At 43.5% G+C, this 22,965-nt stretch overlaps 1 protein-coding gene across 1 annotated transcript in view; it reads right to left on the minus strand.

The window, feature by feature from the left end:
- TRPC5 (transient receptor potential cation channel subfamily C member 5) overlaps positions 1–22,965 on the minus strand; it is a 154,958-nt gene that overhangs the window by 22,560 nt on the left and 109,433 nt on the right. The window contains exons 5-8 of the mRNA XM_074278255.1: positions 16,875–17,211; positions 16,101–16,240; positions 14,773–15,095; positions 4,489–4,684 (exon numbers count right to left, since the gene is read on the minus strand). Of these exons, the coding sequence (XP_074134356.1) occupies positions 4,489–4,684; positions 14,773–15,095; positions 16,101–16,240; positions 16,875–17,211 (996 nt within the window). The remainder of the gene's footprint in view (positions 1–4,488; positions 4,685–14,772; positions 15,096–16,100; positions 16,241–16,874; positions 17,212–22,965) is intronic.

The following is a 22,965-nucleotide window of genomic DNA, read 5'->3' on the forward strand; positions in this document are numbered from 1 at the left end:
ATTAACAAAAAAGCAGAGTAGAAAGTTCAAAATTTTAATCTCTACTTTTCATTTTGGTTTATCTCTGTGTCTGTGTCTGTGTGAGGTTTGCTAAAATTAGCTTATTAAGTCAGGGAACAAGAAAAGCAGGGAGAGGGAGGAATTGGAAAAAAATGACAAGCTTATTTTTCTGCAGCTCTAAGCTTGATAACATCACACCGAACAGCCTATCATCTCAACTGAAGTTAATTAATGAACCACCTAATAACACTTGGATCACATTTAAATTAAATCTAGAGAACTAGAGAAGATTTTAAAGACACTTTGATCAGGATTATTACAATGCCTTAAATGCAATGACTTAGGATTTTAGTAGTTCGTTAAAAATGTATGTTAACATTGTAAAAGGTATTTTTTTTTATAAATAATGTTGGTACAAATCATAAGAGAAATCCAGTTCTCTTGATCTGTAAATTACCAAATGTTAACTCCAGATTCTAAAGGGTGAAGAGAAACGATACGACATTCTCACTCTCCTTGTTGTATCATTTCTCTTCACTGTTTAGAATCTAGGGTTCTCTTGGAATTTGGAAAAATGTTTCTGTCAAAGAGGCAGTCAAGCTTTCTTGAAAAGCGTAAAGCTGAGGCAATTAATGATTTTTACTAACCATCTTGATTCGCTCGAGTTCCCCCACTCTTCAGAGGACGCCAGACTGTCCTGGGAATCAGAATCAGCCAAGCGGGAGACAGACAGAGCTTTCCCTAAGCTGGGTACATCAGAAATTCCTTGCAATATTTGCTTGCTGAACCTGTTCTAACTGTCCTCCTGTAATGCCGGAGAAACTGAGGCAAGATAGAGATTAGAGAGTTTTAAAAATATTTTATTAATTGGAGAGTTTAATTGACTGGACAGGACTCTCGTCTCAAAGTATCCAGTCATGAATGGGGGAATGTTAAACACTTTTATAGCTCTTCAGACAAAGGGAAGGAAAAAGAGCGGGAAAATCAGGATGGGGGGAAGTTATAAATTTTTACTAAAAGCCAGAGTCAGGATGTTTGAGTAACAGAAGTCAAGATGTCAGTGAAGTATCCGAGATAGTCTTATCTTTTGGAATATCTTAGAGGGGCAGTGTCATAAATTCTTGGGGGCAGAAGGAGCTAGGAGTCAGGAAGTCTGATCTGCTCCTCATCTCCCATTGACAATTTATAACCTTAGAGCAAATGGTCCTCAGTCTTAATGAACCAGGGGGGTTTTATGACTTAGGGGAGTGAGGCAGGACAGTTAAGGAAACTCAGGACAATGAGGGAAACTAGTGCAGGGAAACTGAGGTAGAACAGCTCAAGGAAACTGTGGCACAACACTCCGAAGTATATATGTCTACCTTCTTAGGTTATATCTGTGGGTTTATTTCCTCTGACTGTCCTTTTGAGAATGAACTCTGAAAAAGGTTGATATAATTAATATTTAATAATAATTATTAATAAGTAAAATGGAGGCCATCACAAATTCTAAGGCCTTCTTGTTCCACTTGGAATTTTTATGGTGGAAGGAAGAATGTGATAAGAACTTTTTTCCTAAGTATGATAGAATTTATGATAATGAAAATCTATTCTAATACTACCTACCATTTAAAAAATCTTTGGTAGCAGATTAGCTGAAAATGGCAAATCTCATAACATGAAATACTTGAAATTAAAAGCCCCTCTGTAAAATATAATAGTGAATAATTGAAATTATAGAGTGAGGTTCTGTATGATAACATTTGGGAAATAGATCCAGATGTAATTGAATTTATTCTGGTCTCATTTTAAGTAAAATTTATTATTTATTATGATGCTATTATATCAGGAGATAGATATAAACAGATTCACTAGCCATAGAGCTCAAGTGTTGCTTCCAATGAGCTACTGATCTTTCTTTCACAGGAAACCTAAGAATGAAACTCAGAAAGAAAATTCACAGTTTCTCCTCGGACAATAAAATCTAGCGAATCACAGTAGGTTTGAACATAATTGTTATTAATATCCATCAAATTATTACAGTTAATTAGCTTACAAATACCATTTAGCAGTCCTTCTAAAAGTCACAAAAGATTTTTTACTTAAACCTTCCTAAAAGTATTTCCCTTTTTTTTTTTTTTTCCCCAAACAGCTTATAGTTTATCCTGATGTTCTAAAGGATAATCACTCAACTCTACTGAGGTTAGACCTTTAAACTGTCTCTCTCTTAATTCACCCTTAAAGCAAAAATAAAGACAATTTACACCAACTTTTGATAAATTCCAATTTAAGTAACATAAGTGACTTGCCCAGCTAGGAAATGTTAAGTGTCGGAGACCAGATTTGAACTGACTTCAGGGCTAGTGTTCTATCCACTGTGCCTCCTATTATTTTTATTATTTTTGCATCAGTCTCTTAACACTTAAATCCATAACCCAAAAGAATTAAAGAACTGCCCTTTTTAATTCATTTTTCCATACACGAAATCTGTCTTCTTGGTTCTAGGCTAAGTCTTGAGGATCCATTTTACTGCTCTTATAAACATGTCCCTACTTATAACTCTCATAGTATGTTTCTGCTATCATATTTACAAAGATGGACATCTATTAAGGTTAAAGTCAGGAATCTCTTTTGGTTTAGGGAGTAGGATCTTAATGAAGACAAGTAACTTATGAGCTATCTAGTGTCACCTCAATAGGAAATCTGATTTTACTTATGTTTGTTATTTAATGTGTATAGAAATGTTTACAAACTATTGAAGAGTTACTTTAAAGATGTTCTCATTGTTTAAAGGAGCCTCTGTTTATACCCATTTGAGTGTGAATAATAGCCAAACGTGCTTTACTGTAGACCATTTTTCACATAAGTTGTCTGCGTACGATTTTAGATGATCATATTTGCACATCTCATCCCAAGTCTTTAGTTGTTTGCTGTTAAACCTCTTAAAACAAAATCACTTGGGTAATGCTGAACTTAGGGATGAGAGAGCATCTACTCAGCATGAGTACTTGTGATTTCAAGGTAAATTGTGAAAATATAGCCAATATTTTTTATCTAGGATATGTGATTCTTGAGAGATCCATTTTTGTTACGAGTGTATTCAGTTGCTAGAAATTGAAAATGTTTTATTATAAATAACTTACTTGATGTACATTATTTAAAATGGATTATTTTTATGTTAAGAAATAAGAAATTGTTAGCAGGGAGAAGAATTTCAAGTGATCCGAGCCAGAGAAGAACTGCAGGACACTCGGAAAAGCTGGAATTAGAGATGATAGCTGATCCAGAGCTTCAAGTGAGAAGGCATACAACACAAATCAGTGGACATTACTTGGATGAAGGAGTCAGAGAGGTAGAGGGTTTGAAAGGCAGCTGGGTGGTGCAGTGGATAGAGTAAGGAGGCTCTGCCATGGCTAAATGCCCACAATCTATTCTCAGAGTGCCTGCTGCTCTTTCTCACAGAAGCCAAAGTTTCCAAAGGAGAGAGCTTTCAGTGTGAAAATGAAGGAGGAAAGGGCAAGAAGGAAAGCAGGCAACAAGACCAGTGAACTCTTGAGGTTAAGCAGAGGAAGGACAAAGTAGGGCAGGAGGGTCCTTCTGATTGGCGTAGGAGGACATCACGGTGGCTTAGGAACACAGGGAGGAAATCAAGGAAGCCTGCTGAATATCCTAGACATGGCTGTTGAATATAGCTTATCTAAGAGTTTGGCACAGCAACAAATTCTGTCATCATTGTTGGGGAAAAGACAGTAAAATCATGGCTACATTCAAAACCAACTGATGTAAGACATAGGCAGTTGCTCCTCAGTCTAGGAGTCCACTTCCCAGTTAATAGATTTGGATGACTAGCAGAGATTGGAAGTTGGAAAAGAACTGAGAGGTAATCTACTATGACCACATTGTGTGGTGGAGGAAGACTTGGCTAAAATCACCCAGGTAAAAAGAGACCGAGTGGAACTCAAGTCCTCTCGGTGATCCTTAGCAGGCAGGCAGCCAGAGATGAAGGTGCCTTTGATGAGGACGAAACTGAGGCTCTAAGCCGAGATGGGTCAGTCCTTCCTGGCTGTGTGATTACCTCTGTCCCTCCTCCTCCTTCCCAAAGTACCAAGGCCGGGTCTAGCGAATGAATTCGCTACTCAATGCTGTATTAAAACAAAATCTTTATTGATTAGAAAGGGAGCACTGCAGGCTCAGAGGGCAAAGAGAGGCTACAAGATAAAAGGCCAATTTGCCAAGAATAGGATTTAGGAGATTCATTTTATACACGAGCAAAATCATAAAACAGAGTTTGTATTTGAAAAGGACTTTTCTGCTTCCTTCGGATATAGAGATGTTTGTATATCAAAGAGGTTCTGGAGAGATTTGTAAATAAGATAGGAATTTCTTTTCAGGATGTAAAATTCTGTTAATCATTTGTGTCTGGGGCTATCTCTTTTGACCTCTTCACCTTTTGTGTTTTGTGTTTTTATTACTGAAGTGTGACACGATGTACTGGGGTGGCGTACTCACGGCAATGAGCTGGTAGGAGTTGTTCATCATGGCGATGAGCATGTTTAGCAGTACCACCAGGGAGATGACATTGTACGTTCCAAACATGGTGGCCCCCACGAATTCAGTGAACTCGTGTCTAGCTTTGACGTTGGTGACATAGAGATTCAGGAGTCCAAACACCGACCAGAAGAGTGACTGAAGGGTTTCAAAAAGCCTGGAAGACAAGTAGAGCATTGCTGTGAACGTGCAAGAAATGGGGTGGTCTATTCCCTTGCATCAGTGCATACCCTCTCTCCCTCCTGTCTCTGTACTTCAGATAAAACCTTTCCTCACCTCACTATGGGAAAAGAAACCTTGAAATCAAAACATACTGGGTTCAACTCAACTCAAACTCAGATTTGCATTAATTTCATTGGGTTGTGCTGTACTTACTTAGAATTTAAGTTCCTTGAGAGCAGGAATTGTTTCATTCTTTGTATTTGGATCTGAAACAGTGCCTGGCATACAGTAGGTGATTTATAATTGTGTGATGACTGAAGGATTGATAAGCTTGACTTCACTCATAGTTCAGCTAGGGGTCCATTTGGCTTCTGACCAATCTGGGCCCTGCTCTTCCTTTCCTGCCTTGCTGCTCTCAAGTCCTCTCAGGTGGGGGGGGGGCATTCTATCTAGGGCATGGCTCTGGAGGAGGCTGGAAAGCAGTCATTGTTCACTCAGTAGGGGTTTTGAGCACTGCCACCAGCCACACGTGGCTCCCACACTGCACCTCTAGAGCTCCAGGGCTGGAAGGAACAACCACTGCTCAAAGCTTTACAGTGAGGGAAACCAGAGAGAGCAGAACTCCTATCTTGCCTCAGCAGCCCATTCCTTTTTTGGACTGCTCTCTGCGATAGGAAGCCCTCATATATCGCTCCTGGTTCTGCCCTCTCTGGCTAAGCATTGGGACACATGGGGCTGCCTCAGGTCCCCTCCAGACTCTCTGGGAAGGATCTGATAAAGCACCTTCACATGGGACTAGAGCGTCGCCTCCTACTGAGGCACATTGATGGGAACTGAAGGAAAGATGCCCATTTGGTGAAATCTTGGGCATTAGACAGCAAGGGGGGGGGATATAGGAAACATTCAAAGCCTCTGCAGTACCTCTTATATTGTGCCCGCTCAGTGGCCATTTACTCCACGGGATTTAAAAGGCTTGCATAGGGAATAAGAAGGGCTACAATAGTTACCATTTATATATACTCACTATGTGCCAAGCAACTCATGCTAAGTATTTTACAAATATTTCATTTGATCTGTGCAATGACCTGAAAGGGTAGGTGCTGTTATTTCCCCCATTTTACAGATGAGGAAACTAAGGCAGACTTGAACTCAGCTCCTCCTGATTGTGGTATATAGTAGCTGCCCTGTGGCAGAGGGATTAAACTTGGGCAGAACCAAATGTAAAGGCTAGAAATTGCAAAAAGACCAATTGAGGTTACACAACAGGAAAGACTTCCCCAAAGTGGACTGGGCTTCTTTGGGAGGTGGAAGGTGGTTGACCATTGGAAGTTCCTCCAGGGATCAGAACTGGGGAGATCTTGGAAAAAGAAAAAGAAAAAAAATCAGTAGATTTGCTGCCAGTGAGGTTGGAAATATTGGAGAACAGGAGAGCTTTCAGAAGCATGCTGATGAGTAGCCAGAAGAACAACCAGCATGGTGAAGGGCCTTGAATGTAAACTTAGAAAGATCAGAGATTTAGCAGCAGAAGGGACCTAACCTAACCCTTTCTTCTCTAGAGAGACTCAGCTCTCCATGCTGGGGATCAGACACTTCTCCTAGGTTCAAAAGGGGAACTGGGGGCCTTGGGAAGTAAAGGGCTTGGTCAAAAAAGAGGTGGGAGGGCAGTGTGGCAGGACTGTTGCTCACACAGGGGCTGAGCCAAACAGCCTTTCAATTCAGGAAAAAAAAAACACCAGGCTCCAAGGGTTAGCATTAAGTCAAACTCAAAAACACTATGGAAGTGTTAGGCTAAGTGGGAGAAGAGTCACTACTCTGGCTCTTTCTTTCTGTCTTTTTGTTTGTCTCTGTCTTTCCATCTCCGTCACTGGCTCTTTCTCTTTTTGTCTGTATCTCTGTCTCTCTTTCTCTCTGTCTCCTTTCATCTGTGTTTTTCCTTCTCTGTCTCTCTCTTTACATCTTGGCGTTTTTCTCTGGGTCTTTCTCTTTTTCCTTCTCTAACTCTTTTTTTTTCTGTCTTTTTGTTTATCTCTCTGTCTTTCCATCTCCGTCACTGGCTCTTTCTCTTTTTGTCTTTCTCTCTATCTCCTTTCATCTGTGTTTTTCCTTCTCTGTCTCTCTCTTTACATCTTGGCGTTTTTCTCTGGGTCTTTCTCTTTTTCGTCTGTCTCTCTGTCTCCTTTCATCTGTGTTTTTCCTTCTCTGTCTCTCTCTTTACATCTTGGCGTTTTTCTCTGGGTCTTTCTCTTTTTCCTTCTCTAACTCTTTTTTTTTCTGTCTTTTTGTTTATCTCTCTGTCTTTCCATCTCCGTCACTGGCTCTTTCTCTTTTTGTCTGTATCTCTGTCTCTCTTTCTCTCTGTCTCCTTTCATCTGTGTTTTTCCTTCTCTGTCTCTCTCTTTACATCTTGGCGTTTTTCTCTGGGTCTTTCTCTTTTTCGTCTGTCTCTCTGTCTCCTTTCATCTGTGTTTTTCCTTCTCTGTCTCTCTCTTTACATCTTGGCGTTTTTCTCTGGGTCTTTCTCTTTTTCCTTCTCTAACTCTTTTTTTTTTCTGTCTTTTTGTTTATCTCTCTGTCTTTCCATCTCCGTCACTGGCTCTTTCTCTTTTTGTCTGTATCTCTGTCTCTCTTTCTCTCTGTCTCCTTTCATCTGTGTTTTTCCTTCTCTGTCTCTTTTTTTCTGTCTTTTCATCTTTGTTTCTCTGTGTCTGTCTTTCTCTGTTTTTCCTTCTGTGTCTCAGTCTCTTTTGTATCTGATCTCTGGGCCTCAGGTGCCTCCTTTGGAACAAGAAAGTCTAGCTCTGGATCCTTGCTTAGTAACTCAATCAGGAGATGGATTAAAAATGCTACACGATGGAGGATGGGAGGGGCAAGCAAATCACATTCAAACTTTTGTGCACCAAAAAAAGATTAATTTCCTGTATGTTCATTGTCGTCAGTCATCCTGCTGGGAATGTGATGGGCATGCAATGGCTGCCAGCATCAAGGCTGTTACAAATCTGACACTAGGGGATTAACACCAGCTTTGCCCCCTTTCTTGTAATCCCATTTTCCAGAGTCCAAGAGGGACTAACTTGGGTGATAACCGCTGGGCTAAATGTGGGTGGGGAGCCTTCTCAAAGAGAAGGGGCAAACAAAAACCAAGTTTGGACTTGGTTTTCTTCTAGACTCCTGACTTGGAATTACGGAGTACAGAGATTGGGGGTGCACAACAAACTCCTAAAGGGCACACTCTCTCTTGGGCTGAGTTAAGCTCTGAATGGGGAAGCCTGCGCTGCCTGTTTGAGTTGCAGAGTCCATTCATTCCCTTCAAAGACAAAGGAAACAACTAGCACAGTCTACATCCAGCTCTCCAACAGAGAGCAAATGAGAGAGGCATTGAGAGAATTGGAGGAAAACAGAGACAAAGAAGGAAAAATAAAGAGAAAGAGAAAAAGAGAGATGGAAAGACAGAGAAGGAAAAACAGAGAAAGAGACAAAAAGAAAGAGAAGACAGACTCAGGGAGATGGAGAGACAGAGAAACAGAAGGAAAACACAGATGGAAAGAGAGACAAAATGAGATAGAGACACGGATAGGAATACAGAAAGAAACAGAGAAGGAAAAATACAGAGATACAGAGAAAAAGAAAGACTCAAAGAGATGGAGAGAGAAACAGAAGGAAAAACAGAGACAGACTCAGAAACACACAGAGATGGAGAGATGTACAGAGAGATAGAGAGACAAAAAGACAGCAAGAAACAGCTAGATATTGAGACATACAAAGAAGGAAAAACCAGTGAAAGAGACAGACAGAGGTGGAAAGACAGAAGAGGCAGTCACAGAGAAAGAGACACAGACAAAAAGAGAGAAATAGACAATGACAGAGGTGGAAAAAGACAGAGAAAGAGATGGAGAAACAGAAAGACACAGGGAAAAAAAAACCAGAGAGAGACAAAAATACAGAAAAAGAAAGATACAGAGAAAGGGAGAAATGGACAATGACAGAGATGGAAAGACAGAGAAAAACACAGAGAGATTGAGACAGAAAGAGAAGGAAAAACAGAGAAAGAGACAGACAAAAATACGGAAAGAGAAAGAGGCAGAGATAGAAAGACACAGACTAAGAGACGGAAAGAAAAAACAAAGAGACAGGGAAAGACAAAGACAAATAAAAAGAGAGAGAGAAAGACACAGAGAGATGGAAAGGTAGACAAAAAGAAAGGCAGAGACAGGAAAAAAACAGAGATTGAGACAGAAAGACAAACAGAAGGAAAAACAGTGAAAGTGACAGAGATGGAAAAACAGAAAGAGACAAAGACACAGAGAGATGGAAAGACAGACAGCAGACAAACAGAAAGACAAAGAGAGAAGGAAAAACAGATGGAAAGACAAAAAAGAAAGAGACAGAGATTCAGAGAAAGACACAAAGATATAGAAAGACAGAGAACTAGACTGACAGAGATGGAAAAACAGAGAAAGTGACAGACAGACACTCAGAGAAAGGCACAGAGAGATGGAAAGACAGACAAAGGGAGGAAGAAAAAACAGAAAGAAAGGGAAAGATAGACAAAAATACAGAGAGAAAGACAGAAAAAGAGAACTAGACAATGACAGAGAAGGAAAAACCAAGAAACAGAGCAGGGAGATGGAAAGAAACTGTCTCTGTTTCTCCTTCTAAGAGACAGAAGGAAAAACAGACAGAAAGAGATGGAGAGACAGAGACACTGAGAAAGACACAGAGAGATAGAAAGACAGACAGCAGACAAACAAAGAGAGAAGGAAAAACAGAGAGATGGAAAGACAGACAAATAAAAAGAAAGAGACAGATTCAGAGAAAGACACAGAGATATGGAAAGACAGCCAGAAAGAGAGAACTAGACAGAGATGGAAAAACAGACAGATGGAGACAGAAAGAAAAGACACAGACAAAAATATAGAAAGGCACAGAGAGATGGAAAGACAGACAAAAAGACAAAGGGAGAAAGAAAAAACATAGAGAGAGACAGAGATAGAGAAAGACACAGAGAGCCAAAGATAGACAGAAAGACAAAGAAAAAGAAAAAGACAGAGATTCAAATAAAGATATGGAAAGAGGAAACTAGACAATCACAGAGATGGAAAGAAATACAGACAAAAATACAGAAAAAGAGAGAGATGGAGAGAGAAACAAGGAAAAACAGAAACACATAGAGATGGAGAGATGTAGAAAGAGAGAGCTAGACAAAAAGAGAAGGAAAAAGACACAGAGAGACAGAAAGAAAGAAAGAAACAGCTAGATACTGAGACCTACAAAGAAGGAAAAACCAGTGAAAGACAGACACAGAGGTGGAAAGACAGAAGAGGCAGTCACAGAGAAAAATACAGAAAGAAAGACACAGAGACAGAGAAACAAACGAGGAGAGAGATGGAGAGACAGACAAAAAGAGAGACAGAGAAGAAAAAACAGAGACACAGGGAGACGGAAAGATAGGCACAAAGACAGGGAAGGGAAGAAAGACAAAAAGAGAGAAAGAGACAGAGAAACAGTGACAGAAATGAGACTGAAAGGCACAGAGAGATAGAAAGACAGACGACAAAAAGAGATTGTCTCTGTTTCTCCTAAGAGACAGAGAAGGAAAAACAGACAGAAAGAGATGGAGAGACAGAGACACTGAGAAAGACACAGAGAGATAGAAAGACAGACAGCAGACAAACAAAGAGAGAAGGAAAAACAGAGAGATGGAAAGACAGACAAAAAGAAAGAGACGGAGATTAAGAGAAAGACAGAGATATAGAAAAACAGAGAGAGACGAAAATCAGAGAGATGAATGAGACAGAGACACAGAGGAAGACAAAGAGAAAGATAGAAAGAGGCAGAGACAGACAGACACAGAGATTAAAAGACAGACTCAGAGAGATGGAAAGATAGACAAAAAGTCAAAGGGAGAAAGAAAAACAGAGAAAGAGAGACAGGGAAAGACACACACATCTTTTAGAGATGGAACGATAGACAGAAAAACAGAGAGACACAGAGATTGAGACAGAAAGACAGAGAAGGAAAAACGGTGAAAGAGAGAAAGAGACAAAAAGATAGACACAGAAAGACAAACAAAAAAAAGACATTCAAAGAAAGAGATGGAAAGACAGATAAACGAGACAGAGAAGGAAAAACAAAGACAGAGAGATGGAGAGACAGACAAACAAAAAGAAAGACAGAGAGATGGAAAGAAAGACAGATGACAGAAAAAGAGAACTAGACTGACAGACATGGAAAAACAGAAAGAGAGACAAAAAGACAGAGAAATAAACAAGGAAAGAGATGGAAAGACAGACAGAGAAGGAAAAAACAGAAAGAAATAGAGACACAGGGAGATGGAAAGATAGGCACAAAGAAGAAATAGAGAGAAAGAGACTGTCTCTGTTTCTCCTTCTAAGAGACAGAGACAGAAAAACAGAGACACTGAGAAAGACAGAGAGATGGAAAGAGACAGAAAAAGTGACAGATGGAAAAACAGAGACAGAAAGAAAAGAGACAGGCACAGAGAAAGACAGACAAAAATACAGAAAGAGAAAGAGGCAGAGACAGACAGAAATAGAAAGACAGAGAGGGAAAAACAGAGAGAGACACAGACACAGAAAGACAAAGAAAAAGAAAAAGACAGATTCAAAGAAAGATATGGAAAGAGGGAACTAAACAATGACAGAGATGGAAAGAGACTCTCTCTGTTTCTTTAAAGAGACAGAGAAGGAAAGACAGACAGAAAGATGAGATAAAAAGACAGACAAACAAAAAGAAAGAGACAGAGATTCAGAGAAAGACACAGAAATATGGAAAGACAGCCAGAAAGAGAGAACAAACAGACAAAAAGACCGAGAGAAAGAGGCAGAGACAGAGAAACAAACAAGGAAAGAGATGGAAAGTCAGACAGACAGAGAAGGAAAAACAGAAAGAAACAGAGACACAGGGAGATGGAAAGATAGGCACAAAGAGAGACATCGAAGGAAAAACAGACAGAGACAATGAGAAAGACAGAGAGACAGAAAAAGTGACAGAGATAGAAAAACAGAGACACAGAGATGGAAAGACAGACAGCAGACAAACAAAAAGACAGAAGAGAGAAAGAGATGGAAAGACAGACAAAGAGAGAAAGAGACAAAAATAGAAAAACAGAGACACAGAGAGATTGAGACAGAAAGACAGACAGAAGGAAAAACACTGACAGAGATGGAAAAACAGAAAAAGAGACAGAAAGACACAGAGATATAGAAAGACAGACAGAAAGAGAGAACTAGACAATGACAGAGAAGAAAAAACAGAGACAGAAACAGAGAAAGAGACAGAAAGAAAAGAGACAGACGCAGAGAGATTAAAAGACAGAGACTCAGAGAAAGGCACAGAGAAAGAAAGACAGGGAAAGACAGAAACAAAGAGATAGAGACAGGGAAAGATAGACAGAGACGGAAAAAGAGAGAGAGACAGACAAACAAAAAGAAAAAGAGATTCAAAGAAAGATATAGAAAGAGGGAACTAGACAATCACAGAGATGGAAAACCAGATAGACGAGACAGAGAGATAGACAATGACAGAGATGGAAAGAAAGACAGACAAAAATACAGAAAAAGAAAAAGACAGAGAGGTAGAAAGACAGATAGAAAAAGAGAACTAGACAGTGACAGAAATGGAAAAACAGGGAGAAAGAGGCAGAAACAGAGAAACAAACAAGGAGAGAGCTGGAAAGAGAGAGACAGAGAAGGAAAAACAGAAAGAAACAGACACAGGGAGATGGAAAGATAGGCACAAAGAGAGAAAGTGACAGAAAGACACAGATGGAAAGAGACTGTCTCTGTTTCTCCTTCTAAAGAGACTGAGACACAGAAAGACATAGAGAAGGAAAAACAGACAGAAAGAGATGGAGAGACAGAGACACAGAAAGATGAAAAGACAGACACAAAAAGAAAGAGACAGAGATTCAGAGAAAGACACAGAAAGATGGAAGGATAGAGAGAAAGAGACAAAAACAGTGACAGAAAGATGGAAAGAAAGATAGACAAAGACAAAGAAAAAATAAAAGACAGAGACTCAGAGAAAGACACAGAGAGTTGGAAAAACAGAGAAAGAGACAGAGAAAAAGACAGAGAAACAAACAAGGAGAGAGCTGGAAATACAGACAAAAATACAGAAAGAATGATGGAGAGACAGAGAAGGAAAAACAGAAAGAAACAGAGACACAGGGAGATAGAAAGATAGGCACAAAGACAAAGAAAAAACAGAAAGACAGAGAGAAAGGGACAGAGAAACAGTGACAGAAAGGCACAGAGAGATGGAAAGAGACTGTCTCTGTTTCTCCTTCTAAGAGACAGAGACACAGAGAGATAGCGAGAAAGAAAGAAAGAGACCGAGAAAGAGATGGAAAGAGAAAGAGAGAAAGAGACAGAAAAAATGACAGATGGAAAGATAGACAGCATACAAACAAAAAGCCAGAAAGAGAAAGAGAGAAGGAAAAACAGAGAGATGGAAAGACAGAAAGAGAAAAAGAGACAAAAACAGAGAAAGAGGCAGAAATAGAAAGAGACAGAGAGATGGAAAGACAGAGAGACAGACACACAGAGAAAGATAGAGATAGAAAGACAGACATACAAAAAGTAAAAGACAGACTCAGAGAAAGATATGGAAAGAGAGAACTAGACAATGACAGAGATGGAAAGACAGACAAAAAGAAAGACACAGAGATTCATAGAAAGACACAGACATATGGAAAGACAGACAGAAAGAGAGAAATAGACAATGACAGAGATGGAAAAACAGAAAGACAGAGAAGGAAAAACTGAAAGAAATAAAAACAGAGAAAGAGAAAGACAAAAATACAGAAAGAGTCAGAGATAGAAAGACACAGAGAGATTAAAAGACAGAGACAGAGAAAGGCACAGAGAAATGGAAAGACAGACAAAAAGACAAAGGGAGAAAAAACAAAGAGAGACAAGGAAATACAGAGACACAGAGATGGAAAGACTGAAAGATAGACAAACAAAAAGAAAGAGAGAGACAGAGACACAGAGAAAGACACACAGAGAGATGGAAAGATAGACAGAAAGAAAGAGGCAGAAACAGACAGAAATAGAAAGACAGAGAGGGAAAAACAGAGAGAGACACAGACACAGAAAGATGGAAAGAGAAACAGAAAGGGAGAGACAAACAGTGACGGAGATGGAAAAATAAAGAAAGAGACAGAAAGAGACAGACAAAAAGAAAGACACAGACACAGAAAGACAAACAAAAAGAAAAAGACAAAGATTCAAAGAAAGATATGGAAAGAGGGAACTAGACAGTGACAGAGATGGAAAAACAGAGAAAGACATAGAGAGATATGGAAAGAGAGAGACAAAGAGAGAGAAAGAGGCAGAGTCAGAGAAGGAAAAACAGAAAAAGACAGAGACATAGAGAGATGGATAGACAGACAAAAAGACAGAAAGAGACAAACAGTGACAGATGGAAAAACAGAAAGAGAGAAAGCTAGACAGACAAAAAGACAGAGACAGAGACAAAAAAAAAACAGGGACAGAAATGGAAAAATAGGGAAAGAAACAGAAAGATAAAGAGACAGATAAAAATACAGAAAGAGAGACAGACAGAGAAAGACACAGAGATGGAAAGACAGAGAGAACTAGACAATGACAGAGATGGAAAAACAGAGACAGAGACAGAGACACAGAGAGATGGAAACACAGAAAGACAGAGAGACAAACAAAAAGAGACAGAGAGAGAAAGACACAGAGATAGAGACAGGCAGAAAGAGGAAAGAGACAGAGAGATGGAAAGAGAGAAATAAAGAATGAGAGAGAGAGGCAGAAAAAGTGACAGAAGGAAAAACAGAGAAAGAGACTGAGACACAGAAAGACAGAGAAAGACACACAAGAGAGACAGACAGAAAGATACAGAGAAACAGAGACACAGAGAAAGACACAGAGAGATGGAAAGAGACAAAAAGAAAGAAAGAAAGAAACAGAGACAAAGAATGAAAAACAGAGACAGAAAGGAAAAGGTTAAGGAGAGAGGATGGGAGAGGGAGAGGGAGAGGGAGAGGAAGAGGGAGAGGGAGAGGGGCAGGCCGGGGCCTGGAGCTCTTACGTGGAGAAGGCGTTGTTCTGTTTCTCGCAGCGGATCCCCTTGCAGTTGTCGGGTTCGTCGGAGGCTCTGGTCTCATAGTAAAAGTACAGCTGGTTCAGTCCATTGGCAAAGGCCAGCAGTACCAGGCAATAGATGAAGAGGAACTTGAGGATATCGAGCAACATGCGGCCCAAGGAGATCTGCAAAGGCCCCAGGTGAGAGTTGGCTGTGAACAGGGATATCAGGCGCAGGGAACTCAGAATGTTGGAGATGGCGAAGAGGGCTTCGGCTATCAGAGTCGGGTGCCACATTTCCCATTCCTCCCTGGGACGAGAACCGTTGTACTGAAAGAAAGAAGAAATGCAGACCGTTGGCATTTGTGTGGTCAGCCTGTGTGTACGTGTACGCTCTGCAAGGGAGGCCTTGACGGATGACACCAATAGTAATTGCCCAACAAGAAGGCCTTCTGGTCTGACCCAATCCTATATACATGCCGTCCATCTGCTGAAAGCCCAGAGGCCGTGCACAGCCCTGCCTGGGTTCTATGCCAGCACCCAAGACATCCTTGACCTCTGTCTTGCCTTAAAAATGGATGTAATAAGATGCTGGTGGAAAAGCAGCAGGGAAAGAGTGCTGGACCTGGAAGCAAGGAGGTGAGTTCAAATCATGCTCCTATTTATTCCCTACATGATCTCAGCAAGCCACTTCTCTTTGGGCTTTGATTTCCTCATCTCAAAAGTGTGTGTGAGTGTGTGTATGAATTACAAGCTGGCTCCAGTGCCCAGTATTTTCATGACCATTGCTTTTGGTCTCAATTTCCTCATCTGTAGAATGGGGGCATCAATGTATTTATAGTTTTTACCTTCCAAAGGTACTGCAAGGAAAACATTTTTTAAAGCCGAAAGACCTGGACTGTGGGCATCTTGACTCTTTGGGGATATAGGGACGGCCCTACTGAAACAATATAATGCAGGGGCTAGGTCTGAATTCTCTCCTTTCAACTTCCTGGGGGTGTGTGACTGTGGGCAAGTCACTTCACTTCTCAGAGAATGGAAGGAAAATTCTGCCCTCTTGGGCAGATTTTTAAAGTAATTTAATTTGTAGTTTTTATAAGAGGTGGCACTCACAGCTTCCCAGTTTCATCCAGCCTTCTTATTAACTCTTATTAACTTATTAATGGGAGTAGAGGAATCAGAAATTGAGTCGAATTGCTCTGATGGAGAACCAACAGCCAGTGCTTCTGAGGCCGTTGATCCATGTTCTCTGCCTCTCCCCTCCCCAAGTGCTATGGCTTAACAGAAGAATTCAGTCACCTCGCCTGACCCATTTGTTAAGAGACGCCACAATACCTTGACGTAGGCCACGATTTTCAACGAGATTGTCGCCAGGTAGAGCGAGTTCATGGCAAAATCCATCAGGTTCCACCAGTCGTGGATGTACTCGTTGAAGCCGCCATCCCACATCTCCTTAATTTCTCCCCAAATGAAACCTGATGGAAAGGCGAGAAAAAAGGTTCATTTCTCAAACAGAGGCCATCGACCCAAGTGAACTCTCCACAAGAGGAAGAGTTAAGTGAAATCAGTAAGTTCAAAAAAGTTTGAGATCTCTCATGGGCCCCATTCAGTCAATGACAGGCAGGATGTGGACTTCATGTGGCCTCCATGGGCAACGAACCTATCGATGGCTACCTCTGGAGCTGAGCTAGACACGGGGGGGTTCCCTTAGGGTGGCAGGGGATGGACTGGGCCAGCCAGGCAGAAGAATCACCCACTTAAGGGTAAGAGTCCATCAGGCCTCTTCTCCCCACTGCTGCTCCAAATCCCATCATTAGTGCTTGAACCCATAGGGGTGTATACTCTGGGGTGGGCCGGCCTCTGAGTATGAATGAAGCCGGTGAAAGTGAGCCAGGATTCCATCCTAACCGCCCACCATCAAGTAGGCCTTCCTTTGCACAGGGGTGGAACAGCCAGCCCTCTGCTGGGTTCCACACACAGTCTTGGAGCTGGAAGGGGCCTCAGTGGGCCCTGAACAGAATCCATCCCTCCATGGTATCCCTGAAAAGGGCTTCAGCCCATTCCACTTGGAGACAGCCAGCCCACCCCAACTGTCTCTCAGGAACTTACCTAGAACCCAAGGCAGTATCATCCACTCCACCACGGTAGGCGGTGGCCCCTGCACGTGCAGATCGGTCCGAACAATGTGCTGGGATGCCAGAAGCAGCATGAAGAGGAAGGTCAGGTAGGAGGCCGTGTGGCAGATGAACTTGATAAACGGTTTTTTGATGAAGAGCCCAAGGTTGCTCCTGGGGGCCACCAAATAGGCTATAGACAGCATGGGGAACAGGAGGCCAATGGTGATGCAGGTCAGCATCTTGACTCCCCAGTGTCTCCGCCGCCAGCCTGGGAAGCCATCGTACCACAGCGTGGCCAGCAGCTGCTGACAGTTCGGCTGAGCAACAAACTGAAAAGAGAAGAGACAGAATAAAGGGTTGAGGACGCCGCAGGAGACCCTCCCAACATCTCCTTCCCTTTGCCCCAATGGTCTCCACATTAGGAGGCTGGGGTCAAGAACCTCTTGTTCTGCATTGGGCAGCTAGGTGGCACAGTGGAGAGATCATCAGCCTTGAATTCGGGAGGACCAGAGTTCAATCTGGTCTCAGACACTGGGCAAAAAAAAAAAAAGGATCTCTTGGCCTGGTCTACATCAGAGAGGCTTTACAGGTCCAGCTGGAGGATGGGGTCTCACCACCACTACAATGATGGAAAGCCACCTTGTTCACATTTCTACCTAAGCATTTGTCCTGACCACCGTAGAACAAAAATGGAAGAGGGGAATGGAGGCCAGGTCTGTAGGGCCCAGGCTCAGCCTTGCTTTATCTGGGGGTGGGTCCCCTTGGGTGAGTGAACTGTGGGTCAACAAGGCGGAAACGGTAGCCGGTGAACCCAAGGAGGGCCCCGCTCCCTGTTTTCTCTCTGCCATTGAATATAGTAAGACTGAGCAACATCCAAGCTCCCTGAGGCTTCCCTGCTCTAGGCCTCAGCTTGCCAACCTGATTTATGGAGGTGTCAGGAAGAAGAGCCATTTCAATAATCCCCCTCTCTGGCAGACTTCAGGAGTCTGGTTAGTTCAGTGCCCTCTACTGTGGGCTCTCCCCCAGACTCCTGTCAGTTGGGCTACATTATAAGCTGTTGGAGGACTCGATTCTCTCTGCAGCAAACAACTGGGTGATGGGCGATCATCACCGGGTCAGCGAAGGCCCCGATCCTCACTAACACTTTGAGAGTGCTTCTCAATCTCCTCAGTCAGGAGACCCTGTGGGGTCCTGCTAGGGCCAGTTCCTACAGAGACCACCTGGGAGGGAAAAGTGAGAGGTTCCCTTTTCTTTGCAATCATTCGTCCCAATCGTTCCCCAGCTATCCCTGGTGAGCACCAACCAGCTAGACTGCCCCCCTAGAGACACGTGCTGAGAAAAAGCCCACTCTACGGCAGGAACAAGCCAGCGCCGGGGGGGCTCGACCTCCAGCCAGTTCCTCCCTTGGTTTCCAGTGGGATTTTCAAAGTCTCTTTGGGTGGAAGTCACCAAATTCGGCTCCCTTATAGTCTGCCTTGTATTTCACATCCTCTCTAGTCTAGACAAATGACAAAGAGGGGCAGAGAGTGTTTGGGGCCAAAATTATAATAGCCTATCGGAGACTCGGTGAGATTTCATTTAAAGGCAGTCTACTAAATGTCAGCGATTAATAATTAAAGACTCATTGACTTCACGGGGGATCCTCCAGCTGCTACTTCCTAGCAAGTAGCTCGATTGAAAACTGCAATGTCTACCATCGAACCACGCTCGAGCCTACATCCTGCTTCCCACGCACATTAGCTCCCGGCCAGCCACTGAGCAGTTGCAACAAGCCCGCACAATTCCTCCTCTTCTTAGTTTTAAGCCCAGGAAACTGTCCCATTCTTGGCCCAACAGTGAACCGAGCCTTTCTCGGCGTTAATTACAAGAGCGCTGGTTTTAGCAGAGCAGAAGAGGTTCAGTGCCGCTGTCCATGGTACCTGAACTCTTGTCTCTTGTTCCATCCACTGCCTACGGCTAGTTCAGGTTCCTTTTCCTGTCATCTTGGCAAGGAAGCAAAGCCTAAAGGAGTCTCGGGACATATCCATCCAAACCCAAGATGCAAGAAATGGGGACTCTGCCATGGGATTTGGCAACAGAAGGCTGGGGTTTTAGACCAGACTCTGGCATTGACCTCTGGCAAGTCCTTCCTCCCTCCTGCATCTTTGAAATGAGGGAGATTGGTCTAAATGACTTCTTAAGGTCCAGGGAAGAGAGTTCCCCATGTCTTGCAGTTTCTTTCAACTTTCAAACTGTAACCTACTGGCTTATTGTATCCATGCTTCCCTCTGAGATAAGTGACCACTCCAGTCTCTAGCACGGCTGAGTGCTCCAAAAGCACTCTTGGTACAGTGGAAAGAGGACTGGAAGAACTCAGAAAGATCTGAGGTCAAATTTAGCCTCAGACACATATTAGCTGTGTGACTTGGGGCAAGTCACAAACCTCTCTCAACCTCAGTTTTCTCACCTGTAAAATGGGGATATTGATAGTATCGATTTCACATGGTGGGGAGGATCAAATGAGCAATAAGTCTAAAGCACTTCCTACGGTACGTGGCACATAGTAGATTGTGTTTATATCCCACCATTTGAGTCTGGGAAACACATCCTGGGAACTCTCTAGCCCTCCCTGGTCCGGTATTCCTTTTCCTGCCCATTCATCCTGGTCCCGGCCACGTCCCCTGAGCCAATATTTAAACTGGCAGCATCCATCTTTTCTTGCCTCAGTCCCAGTTTGGCAGTAGCTCAGAATTCTGACAGGGCTGGGGGAAGGGGGAAGAAGGTTGATATCTTTGCTGTTCCTCCTGCCAAGAGCAGTGTTAGGCTGTGGGCATTCTGCTATAATGAAGTTGCCTTGAGATTATGAGTAAAGGTCATTTGGATCACTGCCTGGTAGCTAAGATAACAATGTCTGTGAGCTCCGAGGCGACGTTACAGATGCTGTATCCGACCAGACTCCCTTCGCTGATGTTCCCGACAAGGGGGCATCACCCACGCTCCCACCAGGTCACTTGGGGACAATGGGATTGTTGGATTTTTCCAACACCAAACTGAACATGGCCTCCCTCACTGCTTCAGGCTCTGCTTTCTAGGGCCCAAAAGAATCAGGCTAATCTGGCTTATGCTTTACACTTCTTCAAAAGCCATTGGGATTCCCCTTGAACCTTCTCTTCTTCTGTTTTAAAAAACCCTCATAGGGCATGAACATAAGGCTCTGGAATATTCTGATTGACTTCCTTGGGTCACTCTAACAGTCAGTGGTCCTCAAAGTTTTTAAATGCGCACTGTCCCTCAGACTGTGCGAGGGCCGGACTACAGTAAAAACAAAAGCTCACATTCTGTCTCCACCCCTCAGCCCATTTGCAATAACTCGGGGGGCTGCAGAACGGCGTAGTTTAAAACCCCTGCTCGAACTTGTCAATGTCATTAAATCAGGGCACCCTGAACTGAGTACTCCAGGACTCAGTCCTCCAGATGTGGTCTGCACCCAAATGTGCATGTACCCACACTACAGAGAGATAATTGCCTCCTTAAATTTGGGGTCCAGGACCCCTCAAAACTGTTTCAGATACATCCGGAAGAAGAAATTACAACAACAAGATCAGACGTCATGTGTGTGTGTGTGTGTGTGTGTGTGTGTGTGTGTGTGTGTGTGTGTGTTGAGCCGGTTCCTGGAGGGAAGAGCCCCAGACTGAGGAAGCCCCATAAACTCCAGCATAACAAAGCAGGGGCATCTAAAGGCCTTCCACAGCAGTGGCCCCACTGGGCATGCTCAAACTGCAGCTTGAGCCCTTCTTCAATGGAAACAGCCAGGTAGTGAGTGGGAGGGGGAAGGAAGCCAGACCCAGCTCCTAGCAGGGTCCCTGTGCTTCCTGACATTGGATGGCTGAACTGTCAATCAACAGTAGGCCAACCAATGTTATCGATGAACAAAGAGAGGGTGTGGTCTTTTCACATTTCATTTGTATGTATTCCACGACTATTCTGGGGGCCCCCTGAGTACAAACATGTCTTATTCATGATGGAAGAGTGACACAGGGTGGAAGGGTGAGGACCCCTGAAAATGGGGAACTAGAGACACATTGACAGGATTACATCTCAAAATTTCCTTGGAGCAGTACAGTTGTAGCCTTGAAGGAAAGGTGATGCAGGAAGGGCTAGGAAGATGAACAACGGGACTCCCAGCTCCCAAGCAACTTGGTCATTTCTGACAGGGAGTAGGAAGCATGGCCTCACCTCAAAAAGAGCCAAGCTGAGTAGACCTGAAGATATTTTATGAAAGGAGGCACAGATCTGGGCAGGAGAAAGCCGGGGAAGACGAGGCAGGAGGCTGCTCCAACCTCAGAGGCAAACCGTCCCATCTGTTTCTGACCTCAGACCCTTTCTGGGTACCCCTGAGCATTGTTTGCCCGATGACTTGGAGTGAAGGCTAGCCTCCCACCTCCCAGAGCTCTCCTTGGAGCCCTTGTAATTGTTAGGAAGGCCTTTTCTATCACCCGAGCAAAATCTGCCTCCTTGCCCATGGGTGACCCAAGTAACCTTTGGCAAGAGCTCCAAAGTTCCAAGTTCTGTTTTCCAGGGGCCAGGCTGAAATGGTCACATCTTGTTGTTTCACTGTTCTCCTCCGATTCCACTACCATCCTGATGGTGCCCTCGTTGCCTTTTACTGAGACTCTCGATTGGCAACCTCCTAACAAATCTCCCTGATTCCCAATCTCCTCCCATCCCAATCCATCATGTCTTCCATGGCCAAAGTGATTCTTCTAAAGCACAGGGCAGACCATGTCACCTCCACCCCCATTTACTCAATGAAATCCCATGATTCCTCTGACTTCCAGGATCCCAATCAGCGGCTCTTGGACATTTACACATTGGACCTCCTTTGCCCCTCACAGAGTCTGGGGTTCAGCCAAAGTGGCGGGTCCAAAATCTCCCCCCTAGCTGGCTCTGCTGGGGGCTGGGTTTTTCCTCCTTCCTCAGGGTTAAGTTAGTATTAAAATGAATAACTGTTACCTCAGGGATTGGGGTGGGGGAGGAAATAGCACATTTCCTCCTCAGCAGCCTTAAGTTGCTCAGATTACTCAGGGAACTAATTAGTCTAGCTTAGAAATGTCACCACTTGGGGATGGGTGGAGAGAAAACAGGGAGGGAAGGGGAGGGGAGGGCCATGGGATGGGGGCTGGGAGGGGGGAATGGAGGTGGAATGGCTTTCCTGAGCGACTTGCGTCAGTTGCCACTTGCTCTGGAGGGAAGCTTGCCGAGGACCTGCCTCCAGCATCTCACTTGCCTTTCCCTCCTGTGACACTTCTGTTTCCCATAGGCTCCTGAACTCTGCATAGGCCTTTGCCACAAGTAGGAAGTTCTGTGGTACCCCAGGGCTCAAAGGCTCTGTGTCTAACCCTACTGAAGCCTGGGGGTGCTGCTTGCTAATGGACAGCCCCCTCAGAAAAGAATCAATCTGGCTGTCTCCTCTGTTTCTGTGTGTTATTTTCTGTCTCTGTCTCTCTCTCTCTCACACACACACACACACACACACACACACACACACACACACACACACAACAAAACAGCTTTCCCTTCTTCTCACCAGCCAGGCAGTCAGTGCTCTGACTGTACCCCATGTCAGCAAGGGCAGTTCTCTCCCAATCCCCCCACCAAACTAGCGGATAAGACTCGTTTCTGCAGCTGTCGGCGTGAGCGGCTGGCTCTGATGTGTGCGGCTGGCTCTCATGTGTGCTTCTGGGCTTTGGGAGCTCAGGAGCAAAGTCTGCTCGAGCTGGCTGCCAACGAGAGGCATCCATCTTGCTCCCATCCTGGGCTGGCCAGGCCATTTGTCCAGGCATGGTAAGGTGCTCCGGACACTGAAACACCTTAAAGAACAGAGAGGGTGCTAGTCTGTGTCAATGAAAGGAGTTTCCATACCAGGAGTTCCTCACATTGATGAAATCACAGGTCCAGTAAATTAGAAATGGAAAGCTACATGAAAGGAACACTAGAAAGCAGAGAAGGCACAGTTAAGGTAGTGGTTTGTCTTGAAAAAAGATCCTGGGGTTTTAGGGCACCATAATCCTTAGATGAGTGACTATCAAGATTCGACCATCCTA

Source organism: Sminthopsis crassicaudata, chromosome X (genome assembly GCF_048593235.1).
Source record: "Sminthopsis crassicaudata isolate SCR6 chromosome X, ASM4859323v1, whole genome shotgun sequence".
NCBI lineage: Eukaryota > Metazoa > Chordata > Mammalia > Dasyuromorphia > Dasyuridae > Sminthopsis > Sminthopsis crassicaudata.